Genomic DNA, 17,357 nt, shown 5'->3' on the forward strand with positions numbered 1-17,357 from the left:
TGAAGGCCCCACAAGTCGATGTGTGACAGAGTACAGTATAGTATACCGTATAGGTTGTGCGTCGACGCACATGCTGCCTCGGAATCTGAATTGTCGCAGGGGGGGGGGCGACTCTGTCCAGTGGTTTTGGCATCGGTGGCTGTGTTAAGTGCGGAATTCGATTAAGTCCTCGATTTGTAATTGTTGGCGCGATGCGATTGGCTCTTCCCACGCATCACACACATCCACGAATGAACGTTCTCGAACTAACGTTAGACGACAGCACGCACTTAGGGTACCAAAAGGTGTCGATTTCTGCGCTGAACGCTGCTGGAAGGTGTCGCTTGTTGTGGCGCTGAACGGCTGCTGTAAAGCCAAATAAATCATCCATCGAAACCACTTTATTCTTGACTCATCGAATATGCTGGCTACCGAGCGGGAGCACCAGTGACGACGTTTGAGAGGTGGGGGCAGGCGCAAACGCGTTCCAAAATCGGAGGGTTTCGTCGCCGGCGCCCGTGACGATCGTTTGCCCATTGGGCGACATGGCCAGGTACAGCACTCGATACGTGTGCCCAGTGAGCGTGGCCACTTTAGCCATGCTGGGGTACTTCCACACGATGATTTGGTTGAGCGAGTAACCGTGTGTGCTCACAACTTCGTTGCTGTTCTTGGACCAGACAAGGTTGCACACTTGCGAGCCAGTGTCCACGGCTTGCAACGCATGACCTTGTACGGTGTTCCAGAATCGGATGCATCGATCGGCTGTGCCGCCCCCGGACGCCAGTAGCCCTGGTTGATGGGGGGACCACGCTATGGCTTTGACTGCCGCAGTGTGATCTGTAAACCGCAGTACTGGGTGGACAGCATGGCAATTCCAGATCATCAGCTGCTCAGTTGATAGAGTATGAGAGAACGGTAGTAAGTTACTGTTATGGGAAACACAGCAGCGGGCGATGCATGTACCTTGTTGTCGTTGCCGCCAGAGGCCAATTGTGTGTTGTCAAACGACCACTTTAACCCACAAATTTCTTGTTTATGGCCTTGCAACGTCGACGTCACATCCAATGGACACCGCGGATCGCGCAGGCAGATCGTTTTATCACTACGATTACACGAACGAACAACCACATGTTAGTCAGAGAGATGTACCACCAATGCCTCACGAAAACACACATCGCCGTACCGACTGCCAGACGCCAACACGGTCGAGTTCCACGCTAGAGTTCCCACACGTTCAGTGTGCCCCCTATTTGGCACCGTTCCATGTGAGCCATAAATATGAGCTGGTGAATCGTACGTCATGACGCGAATACGCAAACATAACACGGCATCCCATAGTTGAACGTCTCCGTGATGGGTTCCAATGGCGAGATGGGTGCCGTGGGAAGACCATGCCACGGACGTGACCATCGTGCCCAACTCGCACAGTTTCGTGACTTTGCTTGTGCACGAGCTCCAGAGATACACGGCGGACCCCAGGCCCACAGCGAGGATATTCATGGATGACCAATCGACCAAGTTGAGGTAGAAGTCGTCCTGAAGGGCGGGGGCATCGAGGATTTTAAACGGCGATTTGGCAATCTTTCGCTGTTTCGCTAACGGCGGGCTCGTTGCGGCTAGCCTAGTGTATGTAGGGTGAGTGAGGCAATAGCAATAGAGAAGAAGAACGAGACTTACGGGTTGCGCTTCAGCAGAGGAGTCGTGGTTGGAAAAGAACAGGATAAGTGGTCACGCGGGGATTGAAATCGAAACAAATTCCTTCGTGTTGTGGCAGACGATTGCCGTGGGTCAGTTGCCACACGACGGTCAAAGAAAGGTTTAGAGGAAGCAAGAGATGCGTCCACGCCAAGGTATTCGCGTTGCAGGAGCAAGCTCAGGTCGCCTTGGTTCTTGGTTGGTGGGGGGTTGGTGGGGGGATGGAGTTGAGTGCGCTTCGACGACGGGTACGCCATGTCAGGCAGAAGGTCGAAGGTTGTCTCGAGGTTGGAGGCTGTACGAGAGGGGATGAATCGGTCGCTGTAAACGCACTTTGACCGGCTACAGTTACCAGACCTGTCAGGGATGACAGCTCAAGACGGAAACAGCACATTACCGTGGAGCACTGGAGGGATGGGACTTGGTCGTGGGAGATGTGACATTGGGGCGGCTGCCTCGGTGCTGCAACTGGCTGCAGTTTTCAACATTTGGAGGTTGTCGTGAAGATGCTGATCGGGTGGACGACGATGGAGACTTGCAGTTGTTGGTTATGGGGTGGTGGCCTTTGAGAAGCCGAGCCTAGGCGTTATTGTAATTACGCGTTGGCCACATTGGTTCCTTACTTCGTATTCGCTGTGAAGTACCCGCCCTGGGTTGGTACTGCTTGCGCTGTTCGCTAACATTGAAAAGGCACTAGTGGCACTGTGTAGCCAAAGGTTCCTTAACTTGATGGAAACCTCGACAAACCTTCCACCACGAAACGGCCTCGTTGCATACAAACTTCAAGTGAAAGAAAGGCCGTAGTATGTTCTTTTCCGGTTTGGGGTTCGATGATTTGCCGCAGCGAAACACAGCAGTAATGAACGTGGTAACTAAGTGCTCAGTAGTAGGATAATACTAGTAAGGCTGAATTGCCTCCTTCTATGTAGCTATCTATACACGTCGTACTAGTAGTTAACCTGTGCATATCCTCAGTACGTGTTCGGTCCTTCGGTCAATTGGTTGATTCAACTTCAACAAACACTAAATACGACTTTGAACTTACACTATTTAAGAACGAACCTTGGTACACTCTATTTAGTGTTAGGTGCCACACCATTTGAGTTTGAGAGGGAAAAGCGCTGATCTTTTGGCGCCACGGATTCGATTCATTAAAATGGCATATAATAATTTGACATACGAAGGAACAACATACAAACATTAAGTTAGTTTAATTTGTGCCGGATATTTCCGGATAAGAGGTACTGTCATGTGACGTTTCACCAGCGGCGGCAGATATACCGTTTGATCGTCCTCGTGCTCAAGCAGTGATGTCGTCGACGACGGTGGTGCAGTGCACGCGTCCGGTAATCCTTAACGAAGCGCCGCAGCAAGCATGGGTGGAGATCTCGATGGAACCTGGCAATGCGAGGTTGAAGAGCGGTGCCGGGTTCATCTGGCTTCGCGAAGCCAAAGTGTATGCCGAGCGAAAGGACAAGGTGTACGACGTGCGCGTGACTGACGCCAAGACAAACATCATGCGGTTCAAAATGGAGTGGAAGACTTGGAAAGAGACTGGAGGAGGGTTTGAAGCAGCACTCGCGCAAACGATCGACAAGGTCAAGTCGTCGTCGAGCATTGAGGCCATGATGATGCGTCGACGCAAGCGGGCCCCACCAGCCGTCAATGCCGTCGCGGTCACGAAAAAAGTTGACGAGAATGTCAAAACGGAGTCTGTCCAACCTGTTCCGGCCGCAGCACCAACAGAAGCGGCATCGACGCCACCACCTGTCCATGCGAACCCACCCATGGACGACACCGCTGTAGTCACGACGGACGAAGAAGACAAACGATTGCTTCCGTTAGACGTCCTGGGCAGCCCCCGACCTGCGCGGAAGCGTTTGTCCTTGCCGCTGCAATCCCCGCCACGTCTAGTCACCCACCGCATGTCCATCTCGCCGTCGTCACCCATGAAGCAAGGCATGACCGCCAAGTCGCCGTTCCGTTCACCGTTTCGCTCTCCATTTCGAAAGACCGAAGTGGAAAAGCGGTACCTGAGTCCGACCCGCGACGCCAGCAGCAGCAGCCCCATGCCCCGCCGTCGATTGAAGCGGCCGCATCAGGATATTGTGGAAGCACTCGACTCGCCCGACCGACCTCCTCGCCGCGTCCGGTCGCTCTTCGACGCGAATGAAGCTGACACTCTCACTCCAGCATCCCCGCATCTGATGGCCCCACTGGCAGTCCACGTCGCGACGCCGCCGCTTTCAACGACCAGCGCAGAACCATCGCTGGCTTCTAAGAGTCTGCCGTCCACAGTTAGCAAGTACTTCAAGCCGCCGGTGTCACTAGCCAGCATGCTCCCGTCAGCCTTTGTGGACGCAGGAACCATGTCGCCAACTGCGACGACCTCCCCATCACAACCGCTTGAAACATCCTCGTCGAGCCTCGCTCCGCCTTCCGCCCGTCGGTCCCCATGCACCCCCAGTGGCAGTACCGACGACGGCAGTCACCACAGCAAAAATATGCGACAACGTGATGGCCAATCGCCGTCCAAAAATGACTCGCCACACAAAGAGACCGACCATTTGTCGACCAGGTGAGATTGCCCCCTGTCGCATATATATATATATATCCATAGATTGATTGATGTTATGTTTGACATGGATGGATTGATTGTAGCGCTCCTACGAATCAAGCCATCATCGTCGTTCCACCCCCGCAACTCCACGGACTTGTCAACTTGGGCAACACGTGCTACATGAACGCAGTGCTACAGGCATTGCTATGTTTGCCAGCGTTTACAAGCGCATTGCGCACCGAATCTTGGGTAGATGACGTCCATCTCAAGCCAATGGCTGCAGCCCCACATACTGAAGAAGCCAACACCAACCATGTTCTGTACACGCTCTTTCAAGCCATGGTCCAGGCCAAATTAACCGGAAAAGCATTGGGGAATCCAAGCGCACTCAAAGCCGAGTTGGCCAAACGATCGCCCATCTTTGCCAAGTACGTATCCGTCGATTCTTTGTACTGACTTTTGTATATGCGGTTGATATTACACTACTTGAAGCCACACACATTCACACTATTTTGACGTGGATGATGGTTTCCTGCAATCTGATTGGCTTTACATTTATTGATTTGTTTGTCCGAATTTCCAGACCCCGTTCAATCGAATATATATATATATATATATATCACGCCGACCAAACCGATCAGAAATCGCTCCCATTGGTCACTCTGAAAATGCGTGTCGCTGATTGGCTACATTATTATTATTCTTTAGTGCTTTCTGCGACTTGCGGACATCCAATGAAATGTCGTGGCCAGATTTGTGATTGGTTTTACGAATCTCGCCAAAAAGTGCGAAATATACAGACAACGAGGGAATTTAAGGCTCATCGAAGTTTTGAGTGTCACACACTTTTTTCAGCCAATCAGCAGCAAATCACGAAATACTTAAATTTCTATTGGTGAATTTTTATAATATGTTTCGAATTTCGAACTACGCTATCCAGTCATATCGTGAAATTTGCGCTACACACAGAACTTCGATGAGCCTTAAATTCCCTCGTTGTCTGTACATGTATTGTGAAAATTCGCTATAAACTTGCAAAATTCGCCTGTTTGTCGAATCAATATTGAGTCACGCTGAAGTTCTGATTGGTTGAATATATTTGTCCTTTCTGCACGAGCCAATCAAAATATCACTCCAAAATTGGATGAGCCAATAGCGTTGATTCGATTCGTGGAAATTCATACCGAATATACCACAATAACTAGCAAATTCATGATCCTATTGCCGATGCTACTGGACATTTATTACATTTCGTTGTGTGGATCGTATCACTCTCCATATCACCATATGATTCCACGTTAGAATCTAAACACAACTAACTTACATACTTACTACTGTACATACATGTATGTAGCAAGGAACAACAGGACGCCCACGAGTTCTTTTCCACGTTTCTGCACGAACTTGAAGAAGACATGACGCGTCTGGCAATCATGCAAGCACTCGAAAACGCAGCCAAACCCAAGCAGACACTGCTGTCGTACTTTGGCCGATCCTCCCACCATCAGCCGCCGCGTCCCGTGACGCCCGGCAACCTGCTGCCCACCGCAGCTTGCTTCCAAACTACCCTCCAACAAACCCTCACGTGCACTTCGTGCTCGTACAGTCGGCCCATTTCAGAAACATTCCGCGAGCTTTCGCTGGACTTTCCGCCTCTATCGGTGCATCCGCCCCGCCCCTTGGTGTGCTCGTGTCGAAAGCCGCCGGTGCTACTCACCGTCAAGAAAGAAGGCGCCAACCACGGCCGCCAGTTTGTCAAATGCGGCCAACCTGTCAACCCGTGCAAGTTTTTTGAGTGGCAAGACTGCCCCCCACTTGCCCCACTTGCCCTGACCCAGTTGCTCACAGAGGTATTGTGCTTTCGAGTGGTTTCTCGTTGGAATTTCAATCGATTTGATTGGCTACCTCCGATGAGCTCAACATTATTGCCAATCAAAACCCATTTCTCAATGAAATTCAACCAATCAGATCGATTGTGAAATCGGTTTGGTCGATTCGATCCCCACCAAATTTGTATCAAATCGACCATATTGTCTGTCTTTTACCCCAAATTGTGCTGAATCGCCAAATTTATCGATATATTCTTTGTACTGAAAACGTTTGCATGTAAAAAGGTGTCCGTCCTGTGGTGATTGGTATCATTACACTAATTGAATTCTCACACTAATTCGATATTGGTGATGGTTATCTGCAATCGGATTGGCTAAATTCTTCTGCCGATGATCCTTGTGTATTTGGTTGTGTCGATTTATTCATTGAGTCGATATTATTATTCTCGAGTCGATCCAGTTTAGAATATAAACACAACTAAACACAACAATATATATATATACATATATATATATATATATATATACATCAAGCCCGTTTGGCGACCAGCCAAGACAGACTCGTCTCGAGCTAGCATGACATTTGGTGTGTATTTTTAATAGCATTTCAAACCGCGCCAAGTGGACATCACGTGTGAAAAGTGTCCCCATGGAAAGCAAGCCACCATGACGTGTCACATCCAGTCGTTGCCGCCAGTGCTGGTCCTCCACTTGAAAAGATTTGAAGTCCAGCATGCGACCTTGACCAAACGGGTGGATGCTGTCGACACCCCCGTGTCATTGGATCCGTCGACGTGGCCTCTAGCTGGCATCGCGTCGACACCCACTGACCTTGCTATAGCTACCACCCACGTGCCAACTCCATTGTACGAGCTCAAGGTATGTACGGGCGAAAACGACATAAAGATATGCAAAATCGCACAAGTCAATTTCGAATGGGTAGTGCATCGTGCGGCATTTGGGTCGCACGGCCAACGAAGGACATTATGTGACAGATGTCCACGACGACCAACACCAGTGGATGCGATACAACGACACCCTTGTCACACAAGTACGTTCGTTCAACCAACTTTGTACACTTGTTTGTGTGACTACAACACATTGGATTTGATGCACGTAGGTGGATGCTACTCAAGTGTTGCAAGGCCATGGAGCCAAGTCGGGGTACCTCCTGGTCTACGTGCAGCGAGACCTTGTCCTCCGTCCATCCGTCCATGCATCCGCCCCCCACGCCGGATAAGTACATCCACTTTGGCAAACCATCCAAGAAGAACCTTGGCAACTTTGAGCGGTGGCTCGCATAACATATCCCAAGCTTGCAGTTGACTGCAGTGGTGTTGTTCACCACGATGGAGGAGGCTGTGTTTTGATAATAATTTACATGCACTTGATTCAAAGCCATGATGATATACTACTGTATGTACTCTACAGTGCGAGACTCGGCTGCTTGGGAATAACGAGGCCATTCGGGTTTGCAAACGAGTCGGGGTCTTCTTGGACAGGCACAAACCGCATAACCACACCTACATATATATCGATCGGGTTACCCACTCCAAAAAAGGATATCAATAGTAGTAGTACTACAACCATACAAAAGTATTTTATCGATGTGACGGATTATGTCGATTATATATAAAGTATTAATATTACTTCGATTCTTGTTTTGATATTTTGAATTTAGATTTTTTGACTTTAACAGTTAAAAATGTAAAGACAATTCATGTAAGATGAACAAAATGGAAATTCAGGAAGTGATCAAATTCACAGCCAGTTCGATCTTTGAAATAATAAGGATATATACATATAACTAGGTTAACCAGGTTAACAATAACAAACAGTAAAGCAGGAGCGATGCAATTGGAAAGTTTGAATATGTAGGCAGCACCGTGTCGCAGACGACATACCGAGGGGCAGCGTGATGACGCCGATGGCAACGCTATACGCCCACAACGTGCCGTCGAGCGACGAAGTTTTGGTAAAGTCGCCCCCAAACTCGACAATCACGACTTGGAACACCACCGTCATGGCCAAGATAAATAAGAACATCGTGTTGGAGAAGAACCCGTGGAGGACACGCCAGTCGTTGGTGACGCTGCGGGCGTTGATTTCATTGAACACTTGGGCAAACACAAACACATTGAAAAGAAACGTAAAATGCCGGTAGTCGTACACGTCGCACCGCGGCGACTTTAAGCACGCAAGTGGGACGTTCGGAGGCATCGCATGCGACTGATTGAATGTCGGGTACAGCGGCACGTACGCCGAGCAGTTGAGCGACCAGCACGTCGAGTGATTTTGCAGCAAAACGCACGGCTCCGGGGCGGCGACGTTGGCAATGTCATCTATCCAAGCGTACGTTGTGCTTATGCACGCGTTGCCGTTCGGGACGTCGAGCCAGCCCGGGCCCAGAAACAGCAACATCAACAGCGTCGTCAGCTACCAGCATATGATAAAGATGATGGATGTGTCAGGTCTATCTGTCGGCCACATGAACGCTATCATCCATTATTGGGCATGTCGAGGCTGCTCGGTGTTTGATCCATACTCGATCGTTCGATTGTTGATTCGTACCTGGAAGGTGGACTGGATGATAATGTGCTTGACCATGATACGGCTCACGAGCGACGCGTCCTTTTTGTACGGCCGTCGCAGCAGCAGCTCGGGCTTGGGCACTTCGGTCCCGAGGGCGAGGGCCCCCATCGTGTCCATGATCAAGTTGACCCACAGCATCATGACGGCATTCAAAGGCGGGTCGAAGCCCGCGAGTGCGCCGAGAAACGTCAGAGACAGCGCGACCACGTTGACCGTGAGCTGAAATTGCACAAATTTCCGAATATTGTCGTACACACACCGCCCCCATAAAACACTCTGCTTGATGGACGCAAACCGGTCGTCCATGATGATAATATCTACCGAGTCCCCCATTGGACACTTGCCCAACATGACGATATATATATATATTCTACAAGTACCAGCAGCTTCTTTGGCCAAGTCTGTGCCAGCTATTCCCATAGCCAAGCCGACGTCGGCTGCCCGAAGGGCGGGGGCGTCGTTCGTGCCGTCGCCAGTCACCCCCACCACCTCTTGCCGCGCACGAAGCATGGTCACGAGCATGTGCTTATCGTCTGGGGACGATCTCGCCAAGACCTACACCCCCCGATATCACACACATATCACACATCCACCACACTAACGTTACTGCATGACTTGTACCTGAAGCTTGGGCAACAACGCCTGCAGTTGGTCCTTGGGCATTTCTCGAAACACGGGCCCTTCCAACGCCACGCCGTCGGTTGTGAGGATGCCACACTGCTTTGCAATCGCCCGCGCGGTGTGAATATTGTCACCCGTGACCATCCGCACGGTGATGCCCGCCCGCTGACACGTCTGAACACTCTCGGCCACGTCAGCGCGGAGGGGGTCCATGATGCCAAAGATGGCGCAGCACACCATGCTGCCCTCGGGGGGGTTGTCCAATGTGCTCAGGTCCGCGGGGAGTTCGTCGGCGCTAAAGTCGCGGTAGGCCACGCACATGGTGCGCAGGCACATCTTGGCCATGCCCACGATCGTGTCGTGGATGTCGTCGTTGGTGACGGTGTTGAGGACGCCCACGGTGCCGTTGGCTTTGAGCACGTGCGTGCATCGGCTCAGGATGATCTCTGCCGCGCCCTTCGAGTACAACCGGAACCCCCCGCCATGCACCCGGACAATCGTGGACATGCTCTTGCGCTCGGACGAGAACGAGTACATGCGGTCTCCCGTCTGCGGCCGAAACGCAGCGTCGCGGACCTGTTTGTACACAACGCCTTGGTTTCGCAGCCACAACAGCATGGCGCCTTCGGTCTTGTTGCCCTGGACAATCGGCATGTCCTGTGGCCCGCCTTTTTCGAGCAATTGCGCTGTCGAATTGGCACACACGGCCGTGGCGACCATGTCAAAGTACCGCGCGTCAAACTTGATCGGGTGGTTCCGCATCGACGGCTCGTCGTAGTGCTTGCCTTGGGTCCACAGCTCCACGACAGTCATCCGGTTCTCGGTGAGCGTGCCCGTTTTGTCCGAGCAGATGCTGGTGCAGTTGCCCATGGTTTCGCACGCGGCCAAGACACGGATGAGGTTGTGGTCGTTGAGCATCTTCTTGGTCGAGTACGACAGCGAGATGGTCACGGCGAGCGGCAGGCCTTCGGGGATGGCCACCACAACGATCGTCACGCCAATGATGAACGTGTCGAGGAGCTTGTGCACCCACGTGCCTAGCAAAACAAAAATGGCGTCGGGATATTGCACCCATCACAGATTCCATTCTTGTAGTGGCTGTCCACACACTTGACAAAACAGAGTTACACGATGGTATACAGCAAACAGCACATTGAAATCAAGACACAAAACTAACAGTCTACCTTTGCGCAATTCGGGAGAGGTCGTGGCGTAGATAGATACCATGGCAATCATAGTCGCGATGGCACACCCCATCCCGCCATAGCCGATGATCTTGACCATGTCGTCAAGCTTTTCCATCAGCGGCGTGGCCCGATGCTCCCGAACGAGTTTGGCCTTGATGCGTCCCCATCTAGAATCTGACCCGATCGCTGTGATAATGACCTCGCACCGTCCGGACGCCAGCAGGCACCCCGAGAGCAGAAACGGGTCCTTCGTCACTCCTTTCGTCACTTCGTCCGGCTCGCCTGTGAGGCTCGACTCGTTGCACTTGACGTCCTGGCCGCGTAAAAACACGGCGTCGGCGGGAACTTTGTCGCCACTCTCGAGCACGACGATGTCGCCGACATTGATGTCTGCTACCGGCACCTGGTCGTAGTTGCCCGCGCGTAGCACCTTGACGTTGAACTCGTCGTTCTTGGCGTTCAACGCGCGAAACTGCTTCTCTTTGGTGTAGTTGCTCACGGTGCTCACGAACGCCACGAGTACGACGGCCACGACAATCGTAAACCCTTCGACCCAGCCATGTTGAGGGTTTTCGATCATGCCGGTTGCAATCGACGCCACCGCCGCCACGTTCAATATGATCAGCGTCGTATCTTTGAAGCAATCGACGAACAAGGACAGAAAACTCTTGCTCGGAGCCTCCACAAACGTGTTGGTACCGAACGCCGCCCGCCGCGCAAAGAAGTTGGCGTCGATCTCTTGACGACTGAGCCCCGTCGCCGTGTCGACTCGGAGCTTCTTTGCCAGCCCGTCGACGCCGCCCAACTGTTTGAGGTTCTTCACGTTCGTTTCTGTCATTTGGTCGATGTTGATGTCGGCCAGCCCTTTCTTGGAGATGCCAAAGCCCCCACCCGCCTCGACCTCTATCCGCGCCGGCCCAGGAACCACTTGATCCGCCAGCACATGTGTGGTATCCTCAACGTCCGGGCTCCGTGAACCCAAAGGCGTCACGCGAGTCATCCTGTGGTTCTGTTCTCTACTTGAACGGTGCTGAGGACTGACCACTCAGTGAGAGACCCTGACGTTACCAGTCTATTTGAAGATGGAACCGACAACGCTGCTGCGTCCGTCGGTGGTTATGGCGGTTTCAAAAACGAAATGGAAAAAAGGCCAATGAACCGGATATATTATCCGGATGTGTTTGCCCAAGATATTTTGTTCGACGGCCGGCTTGCTTGTTGGACTGTGATGATGATCCCTGGCATGTCCCTCCACCACGTACAGATCAAGAAACCGAACCACCGTAAACGTCATGCCATGGCTCAGATCATGGCTGGCACCGAAGATATCGTGTCTGCCGTAGCGCACAAGGCTTGCTCGTCCATGCAGCAGCAACCCGCAGCATCACCGCCTGTCAAGGCCGCCGAGGCGACCGAAGCTCACGAGCCCAGTTCCCGGTACACTGCGACCAAGACGTTGCCAACGTGGATCACGAACGACAGACAAGTGCTTCGTTTCTTCTGCTACTTCTTGGACTCGTCGTCTGACGACAGCTCCAGTCGCGACAGGTCGACCTCTACCCCAGAAACGTCCGGTCCTCCACCGCCAACCATCCGACGCCTCGTGTTGCATTACTACTTGTCCGACGCGTCCATTGAAGTGTGCGAGCCTCGCGTGGTCAACAGCGGTCTTGACCAAGGCCTCTTTCTTCGCCGCACCATTCTCAATCACCCGTCAACTTCGCAGCCGTACACTCCGTTCGACTTGGTGGTCGGCTCGTCGTTGCCAATTAAAGGTCGCTTGTTCACGCTCGTTGATTGCGATGCCGCCACCCGCGAGTACTACGTCCAAGCCAAGCAGCCCCAGCCACCTGCCAAGTTATATCCAGACACGCCGCCATCCTCCACTTGGACCGAGGTCGAGCGCATCAAAATGGCACGCAGTGCCGTTCCGCCGAGCCACCATCCGCGTACACAACGGGACCCCATCACGGACAAGGTGAACCATGCCGCCAAAGTCCACCAGTTTATGACGTACAGCAACAAAGTGCTTCGGTTCTTTTGCCGGTGGGACGACCCACATCCATTGTATCCTGTCAGCCGCCCATTTGTCCTGCATTATTACCTGGCAGACGACACCGTCGAAGTGCGCGAAGCCACAAAAGACAGGGGCAGCAGTCGCCACGCGGTGCTCTTGTCGCGCAGGTATCTTCGAAATACATCTGATTCTGATTATATCTGTGGTCGTTCGACAACCTGCGTCTGATTCCATACATCGGATCCAATCGACAAAGTTCTGATTCTGATACCTACCTAACTACGTAGGCGGCTCCCGTTCGAACCCGTACCCACCCACCACCACCACCACCACGACCGGGGCTCGCCCGGCACCGGTCGCTTTGTCCACCCATTGGATCTTCGGTGCGGCGACGGGCTGATGGTGTTTGGTCGGTGCTTTAACCTGATCGACTGCGACGAGTTCACGCGCGCGTTTTATTTGGACAGGCACGGTGTCACACAAGAGTCTCAGACTCTGTTGGGTGAACCCGCCGCCGTCCGCGTCGACGCCCCCGAGCCCGACGACTCGATACTGCGTCCGCTGCTCCAGAAATCCGAGCGCAAAGCCATCAGTAAACCGCTGGGAGTGGACCAATGTCTTCGTTTCCGAGCCAAATTTGCATCCCCGCCCGACGACATCCAAGCCAACCGCCGGTTCATCCTGTCGTTTTACCTCTTGGATGCGACCCTGGCCATATATGAGCCACATGTGCCCAACTCAGGGCGACTCGGGGGAAAGTTCCTCGACCGGCAGTCGTATAAACTGCATCAACCCCCCGGGAATCGATTTGTCCGCGCGGGGGACTTGGTCGTGGGCGGCACGTTGCAGTTGCACTTAACCCCGTCGCAGACGTTTATGCTGCTCGAGGCCGACGACCAAACCCTGACCTACTGCGAAGACCACCCCGAGGAATTCCCTCATGCCAACATCGACCTCGTGCTTCGTCATGTCGTGAGCCAGCTTGTGACACAGTCCACGTCCCTCCGGCATGTCTTTCGCGCACAGGCGTCACTAGAGGATGGCAAGAATCTGCGACAGGTGACACCGCAGGCGTTCGACCACGTGCTCCGTCATCGCATCCACTTGCAGCTACATCCGCACGAAGAGCTGACGCTGCGGCGCCGATATGGACGTTCGACCTCGGAACAAGATCAGTTGGTGTGGTATGATGTCTTCTGCGACGCTGTATCGAGAACGTATGCGTGCGCCCATCGTCGCAGTTTGCCGGCAGCCGCGACGACATCACTGGACACACTGCGACAGGTACAAAGAACACGCATACATTGGCCGATCGAAAAAACCTTGTCGCATGTGTACCAACCCCATAAGGGGGGAATACGATAGATTCTAGCGTTCTAACTTGTAGTAACCTCATATATAGCTCCATGTCAACTTGCGAGGAGCCATGTTACGCGTGGACACGGGCACCAACAACGGCATCGTGCCGCGGTCGTTGCTTGAGAAGCTGTTGGGGTTTTACCAAGTGCATCTGCCAGCTCAATTGCTCGATCGCTTCGAAGTGTCGGCGGAAGCACAAGTAGATTACCATCGCTTCTTTGATGCAGTATACCCCTGCGATTTGTTTCAAGAGGACGAACGCTCCAAAGGCGTCGTACCTGCTGACGTCGACGCGTCATCGTCTAGGAGGCCAGTGGTTCCAATGCCTGTGCCAGACGAAGGCCCGCTGTACGCTCCCACCCCCCGGACGAATCTAGACACGGAGCGATTTGGCGTGCTCGGTCCTCTAGAACAGGGTCGGGGAGGGGCGGAGGCGGCCACTCAAATTGCTCTGCAACGACCGCAGCAACGCCTGCCAATGCACGACGACGACGACGACGTACACAGCGTCACATCGTCGCTGGCGTCGTCGGCTCCGTTTTCGACGGTAGACTTGAGCCAAAGGGCGTCGTTGTCGGCCAAGGGGGACGCGACCACTAGACCCCCGTCGACTGACGACATGCAAGTGCCACCGCCGCCGCCACCCATTTCTGCGACGCCGTTGGACCAATCATACCTGCTACCCCTGTCTCGGTTTCAAACGACCAATCAGCGCGTGCAACAAGAGTCGGCGCGGACAGCGCGGGCGCTGCAGCAACAACGCGACGACAGCGGCGCTGTAACTCTAGCCGATCCAACGATATACAGCCGGCGTCGCCATCCTGCTACTCCTACTAACGTTACTGGCAGCACGCCCATCCAACTAACCAAAGATCAAAAGGCCGCGCTGTATAAAACCACAAGCCAGCGCATGCTCCGCGGTGAACGCACGGCGGCACTCACGTCGCAGCGCGCGGCCGACGTGATCTCCCGCGCCCGAGCCAAGCTGGTCACGGAAACGAAACGCAATCCGCTGGTGCCACTCACGGTCACAGACGTGGATGCCGTCGATCCATCGTCCAAGGCGTTGTTTGCAAATCTGTTTGCCCCGCATAAGTACGAGCTCCGTAAAGCCCTGCGACAACACGATCACGACAAGTGCGGCTTTGTCGGTAATACTAGTGTACATATAGAGAGAGTGTATGTATGCTAGATGGAGAATGATGGTCTGTGTTAGGCGAAGACGAGTTTATGGACGCGCTGGCAAGTGTTCATCCAGACATGACGGATGAAGATCGATACCGCCTCGCCGATGCGTTCTTCCCGTCCGTGGATGCCCAACTCAACTACAAGCATCTGCTCGATGTAGCGTTGGTGATGCTCCCGCCTGCACCTCATGCCTCGATAAGCACTAAACTAGGCCACGCCGTGCCGTAATAGAATCAAAAGCGTACAATCTATTATGAGTAGACGCGATCAACGATGCATCAAGTGGCACCCCATATCACACTGATGCTACTGACAGATGACGTTATGCTTGGTCGCCGAGTAGTACTTGGGGTGGTACGACGACCCAGTCTGGCGCGGCCACTTGAAACGTTTCCCCGAGGAGCTAACGTCAGTAGGTAGGTAGATAGACCCCGTAAATAGTTAGTAGAGTATTACTAGGACGATAGTACCTCGTAGCGCCACGCATGTAGCCAGATGCGGGCGCAGTGCTTGTGGTTCTCGTTCTCGGGGCGTCGAGCACACCATTGACAGGTGCGCGTGAGGAAATCGGCTTCCGATTCGTGCGGTAGCTGGGGCACCGTCGATGCTAACGAGGTCTCGACGGCGTCCTTGCTGGATGGACTCCCATCCAGTACGTCTTCATTTTCAACAAACGATGAGCCAAAGTGCAAAGTGCCGCCATAACAAGGATCGTTGGCTATCGGCAGTCCCAGCAGCTGCAAATGCAGTCGAATTTGGTGCGTTCGACCTGTCACTGGCTACATACATGTAAACATGTGATAACGTCATATAGTAAAGGCTAGGCGATGTAATTACTGGTCGCACCTTGACCAGCACCACAGTGGTGTCGTCGTCGTCGTCGTGGCCGATTTCCCCATCGTGTGGACGACTAGATGGGGGAGGATTCGAATGAAATTGCACCAACGTTTCAGCTTCCTTGACGTCCGACGCTCCATCAAGTGCCCACGTCCACACTCCATCTTTATGGGACTTGCACACGAGCGGACACTGAACTCGTAACCACTTGCCGTCAATCGTAACACGAGCCCGGGGAGTTGGCAGGTGCAACTTGCTTAGCCACTCGGCCGACAAGTTCTGGGGAAACGAGCCACGAACGCGGGCCAAGTACGTTTTGGACGCTGTGCGGTCGGCTATGTGGTCGTTAAAGGGAGGGAGAGAGACTACGATGTACGCACCGATGCTGGCAGACAAGGCGCGGGCTTTGGAAGGCGTTTTGGCGAGAATGACCACGCCTACAGAAAGAACCAACTGTGAGAGGCATAACGATGATGATGATGATGGCACCAGAAGTCAAGCGGTCTAGCCGATGCACAACGTGCAGCTTTGGGATATCGGGACGCATGTGCAGCAAGATAAAGTGCTAACAAGGCCATGTTAATATGGTCATTGGGTATGTAAAGGTGCGATGGTGGACGTACGAGCGAATTGAAGCGGTACGCGCCGCACGGATGCGTGGGCACGCCCGCTGGTTTGCTGACCACCAACTGCAAAGTAACGTGAGAATCAACGAGATGACGCCTCGATGAGCAAAATGAAGTACCAAGTCTGGTGTTTCGTGCGCGATCTCAATGGTGTCGCCAGACACGGGCGGCTCGTGGCGATGGGTCTATCGGGAATGCATAAATGCTCACTTGAAAGAGGCGTGCCGTATGTATGCGTCTACTACCTTGTGGCAAAGCAAGTCTCCATTCTTTACGACGGTGGTCGGCGGCGTTAACTTGCCGTTCAGGGTAATGCGACCAGTGTCTATCGCCAGTGCCTACACATACATACACATGGTTGTTTGGTTGTTTGGCTTGGATGTGCGGTGCGTACATAGTACTCGGGAGAGAACGATCCGAATTCAGTCGTGAAGATCTCAAGCAGGGTTCGTCCAAACCATCGCTGCTTGGCATGGGTTTCAAATGCAAACACGTACGGCTTGACGTAGCGATACCCTGCTCAGCAGCCACGTCCAAAGAAGTCAGAGCTGACTCATAGAGACAGTAGGCACTACGCACCATCGCGAACTTCATATTCGGTCGCCAACACCTCGTTGGCATGCGACGCTACTTTGCGACGCTTGGCCTCCCGCGGCAAGACCTCCATGTTGCCATGGTTGCTGGACATGCTGGGATCAAAATTTGCAACGTTGATTGGCTGAACCATTTCCAAGTATCAACGTTTTGATTTGTTACCGTTACGAATTTTGTCCAATCAACAACGTGACAGTTTCCAGAGGTGTTGCGCCGCGGCTGTCGGATTTCATGTCATGCATGCCACCTGGATTGGCGCCGCAGGAGATG

At 53.0% G+C, this 17,357-nt stretch overlaps 6 protein-coding genes across 8 annotated transcripts in view; 2 read left to right on the forward strand and 4 right to left on the reverse strand.

The window, feature by feature from the left end:
• Positions 1–254: 254 nt before the first annotated feature.
• Positions 255–2,387, reverse strand: H257_04799. Of its 2 annotated transcripts, XM_009829425.1 has the most exons (7): positions 2,301–2,387; positions 2,075–2,256; positions 1,660–2,019; positions 1,280–1,603; positions 1,166–1,228; positions 946–1,084; positions 255–868 (listed from the first exon to the last, which is right to left on the reverse strand). In XM_009829425.1, exons 1-7 carry the CDS (start codon positions 2,358–2,360, stop codon positions 392–394), a joined length of 1,605 nt encoding a protein of 534 aa, XP_009827727.1. In that variant the 5' UTR covers positions 2,361–2,387; the 3' UTR covers positions 255–391. The 2 variants fall into 2 exon arrangements, with proteins under 2 accessions (XP_009827727.1, XP_009827728.1); XM_009829426.1 differs by having other exon boundaries at positions 255–1,084.
• A 574-nt stretch (positions 2,388–2,961) lies between these two features.
• H257_04800 (hypothetical protein) lies at positions 2,962–7,467 on the forward strand. Its single transcript, XM_009829427.1, has 6 exons — positions 2,962–4,255; positions 4,339–4,665; positions 5,592–6,087; positions 6,670–6,945; positions 7,010–7,117; positions 7,187–7,467. The coding sequence occupies exons 1-6, from the start codon at positions 2,988–2,990 to the stop codon at positions 7,304–7,306; spliced, it is 2,595 nt and encodes an 864-aa protein (XP_009827729.1). The 5' UTR covers positions 2,962–2,987; the 3' UTR covers positions 7,307–7,467.
• A 24-nt stretch (positions 7,468–7,491) lies between these two features.
• On the reverse strand, positions 7,492–11,535 carry H257_04801 (calcium-translocating P-type ATPase, PMCA-type; the record flags this gene model as incomplete). Its single annotated transcript, XM_009829428.1, has 6 exons — positions 10,464–11,535; positions 9,280–10,316; positions 9,039–9,213; positions 8,638–8,975; positions 7,971–8,502; positions 7,492–7,589 (listed from the first exon to the last, which is right to left on the reverse strand). Exons 1-6 carry the CDS (start codon positions 11,464–11,466, stop codon positions 7,492–7,494), a joined length of 3,183 nt encoding a protein of 1,060 aa, XP_009827730.1. The 5' UTR covers positions 11,467–11,535.
• A 135-nt stretch (positions 11,536–11,670) lies between these two features.
• Positions 11,671–15,294, forward strand: H257_04802 (hypothetical protein). The gene is made up of 4 exons (XM_009829429.1): positions 11,671–12,650; positions 12,771–13,767; positions 13,886–14,993; positions 15,059–15,294. The coding sequence occupies exons 1-4, from the start codon at positions 11,695–11,697 to the stop codon at positions 15,256–15,258; spliced, it is 3,261 nt and encodes a 1,086-aa protein (XP_009827731.1). The 5' UTR covers positions 11,671–11,694; the 3' UTR covers positions 15,259–15,294.
• H257_04803 lies at positions 15,261–17,184 on the reverse strand. Of its 2 annotated transcripts, XM_009829430.1 has the most exons (10): positions 17,073–17,184; positions 16,888–17,009; positions 16,739–16,831; positions 16,613–16,678; positions 16,491–16,556; positions 16,357–16,432; positions 16,248–16,304; positions 15,877–16,202; positions 15,501–15,809; positions 15,261–15,433 (listed from the first exon to the last, which is right to left on the reverse strand). In XM_009829430.1, exons 1-10 carry the CDS (start codon positions 17,179–17,181, stop codon positions 15,353–15,355), a joined length of 1,305 nt encoding a protein of 434 aa, XP_009827732.1. In that variant the 5' UTR covers positions 17,182–17,184; the 3' UTR covers positions 15,261–15,352. The 2 variants fall into 2 exon arrangements, with proteins under 2 accessions (XP_009827732.1, XP_009827733.1); XM_009829431.1 differs by lacking the exon at positions 15,261–15,433 and having other exon boundaries at positions 15,468–15,809.
• A 36-nt stretch (positions 17,185–17,220) lies between these two features.
• The window catches only part of H257_04804 (hypothetical protein), an 831-nt gene continuing 694 nt past the window's right edge, over positions 17,221–17,357 (reverse strand). Inside the window, exon 2 of the mRNA XM_009829432.1 lies at positions 17,221–17,334. The gene's annotated coding sequence lies outside the window, so the exon portion shown is untranslated. The remainder of the gene's footprint in view (positions 17,335–17,357) is intronic.

This window comes from Aphanomyces astaci (genome assembly GCF_000520075.1).
Source record: "Aphanomyces astaci strain APO3 unplaced genomic scaffold supercont1.8, whole genome shotgun sequence".
Lineage (NCBI taxonomy): Eukaryota > Oomycota > Saprolegniomycetes > Saprolegniales > Verrucalvaceae > Aphanomyces > Aphanomyces astaci.

Coding starts and splice junctions, on each gene's coding strand:
- H257_04803 (XM_009829430.1), bottom strand. CDS start 17,181: ATGTCCAGCAACCATGGCAACATGGAGGTCTTGCCGCGGGAGGCCAAG. Junction 16,832..16,887: donor CGTTCTCTCCCGAGTACTAT/GTACGCACCGCA, acceptor ATGTATGTGTAG/GCACTGGCGATAGACACTGG. Junction 15,810..15,876: donor CCACTGTGGTGCTGGTCAAG/GTGCGACCAGTA, acceptor ACATGTATGTAG/CCAGTGACAGGTCGAACGCA.
- H257_04800 (XM_009829427.1), top strand. CDS start 2,988: ATGTCGTCGACGACGGTGGTGCAGTGCACGCGTCCGGTAATCCTTAAC. Junction 6,088..6,669: donor TGACCCAGTTGCTCACAGAG/GTATTGTGCTTT, acceptor TATTTTTAATAG/CATTTCAAACCGCGCCAAGT. Junction 7,118..7,186: donor ACGACACCCTTGTCACACAA/GTACGTTCGTTC, acceptor TGATGCACGTAG/GTGGATGCTACTCAAGTGTT.
- H257_04802 (XM_009829429.1), top strand. CDS start 11,695: ATGATGATCCCTGGCATGTCCCTCCACCACGTACAGATCAAGAAACCG. Junction 12,651..12,770: donor GCGGTGCTCTTGTCGCGCAG/GTATCTTCGAAA, acceptor CTAACTACGTAG/GCGGCTCCCGTTCGAACCCG. Junction 14,994..15,058: donor CGACAAGTGCGGCTTTGTCG/GTAATACTAGTG, acceptor GGTCTGTGTTAG/GCGAAGACGAGTTTATGGAC.
- H257_04799 (XM_009829425.1), bottom strand. CDS start 2,360: ATGTTAGCGAACAGCGCAAGCAGTACCAACCCAGGGCGGGTACTTCAC. Junction 1,229..1,279: donor TTGCGTATTCGCGTCATGAC/GTACGATTCACC, acceptor GGTGCCAAATAG/GGGGCACACTGAACGTGTGG. Junction 869..945: donor CTGGCGGCAACGACAACAAG/GTACATGCATCG, acceptor TCAACTGAGCAG/CTGATGATCTGGAATTGCCA.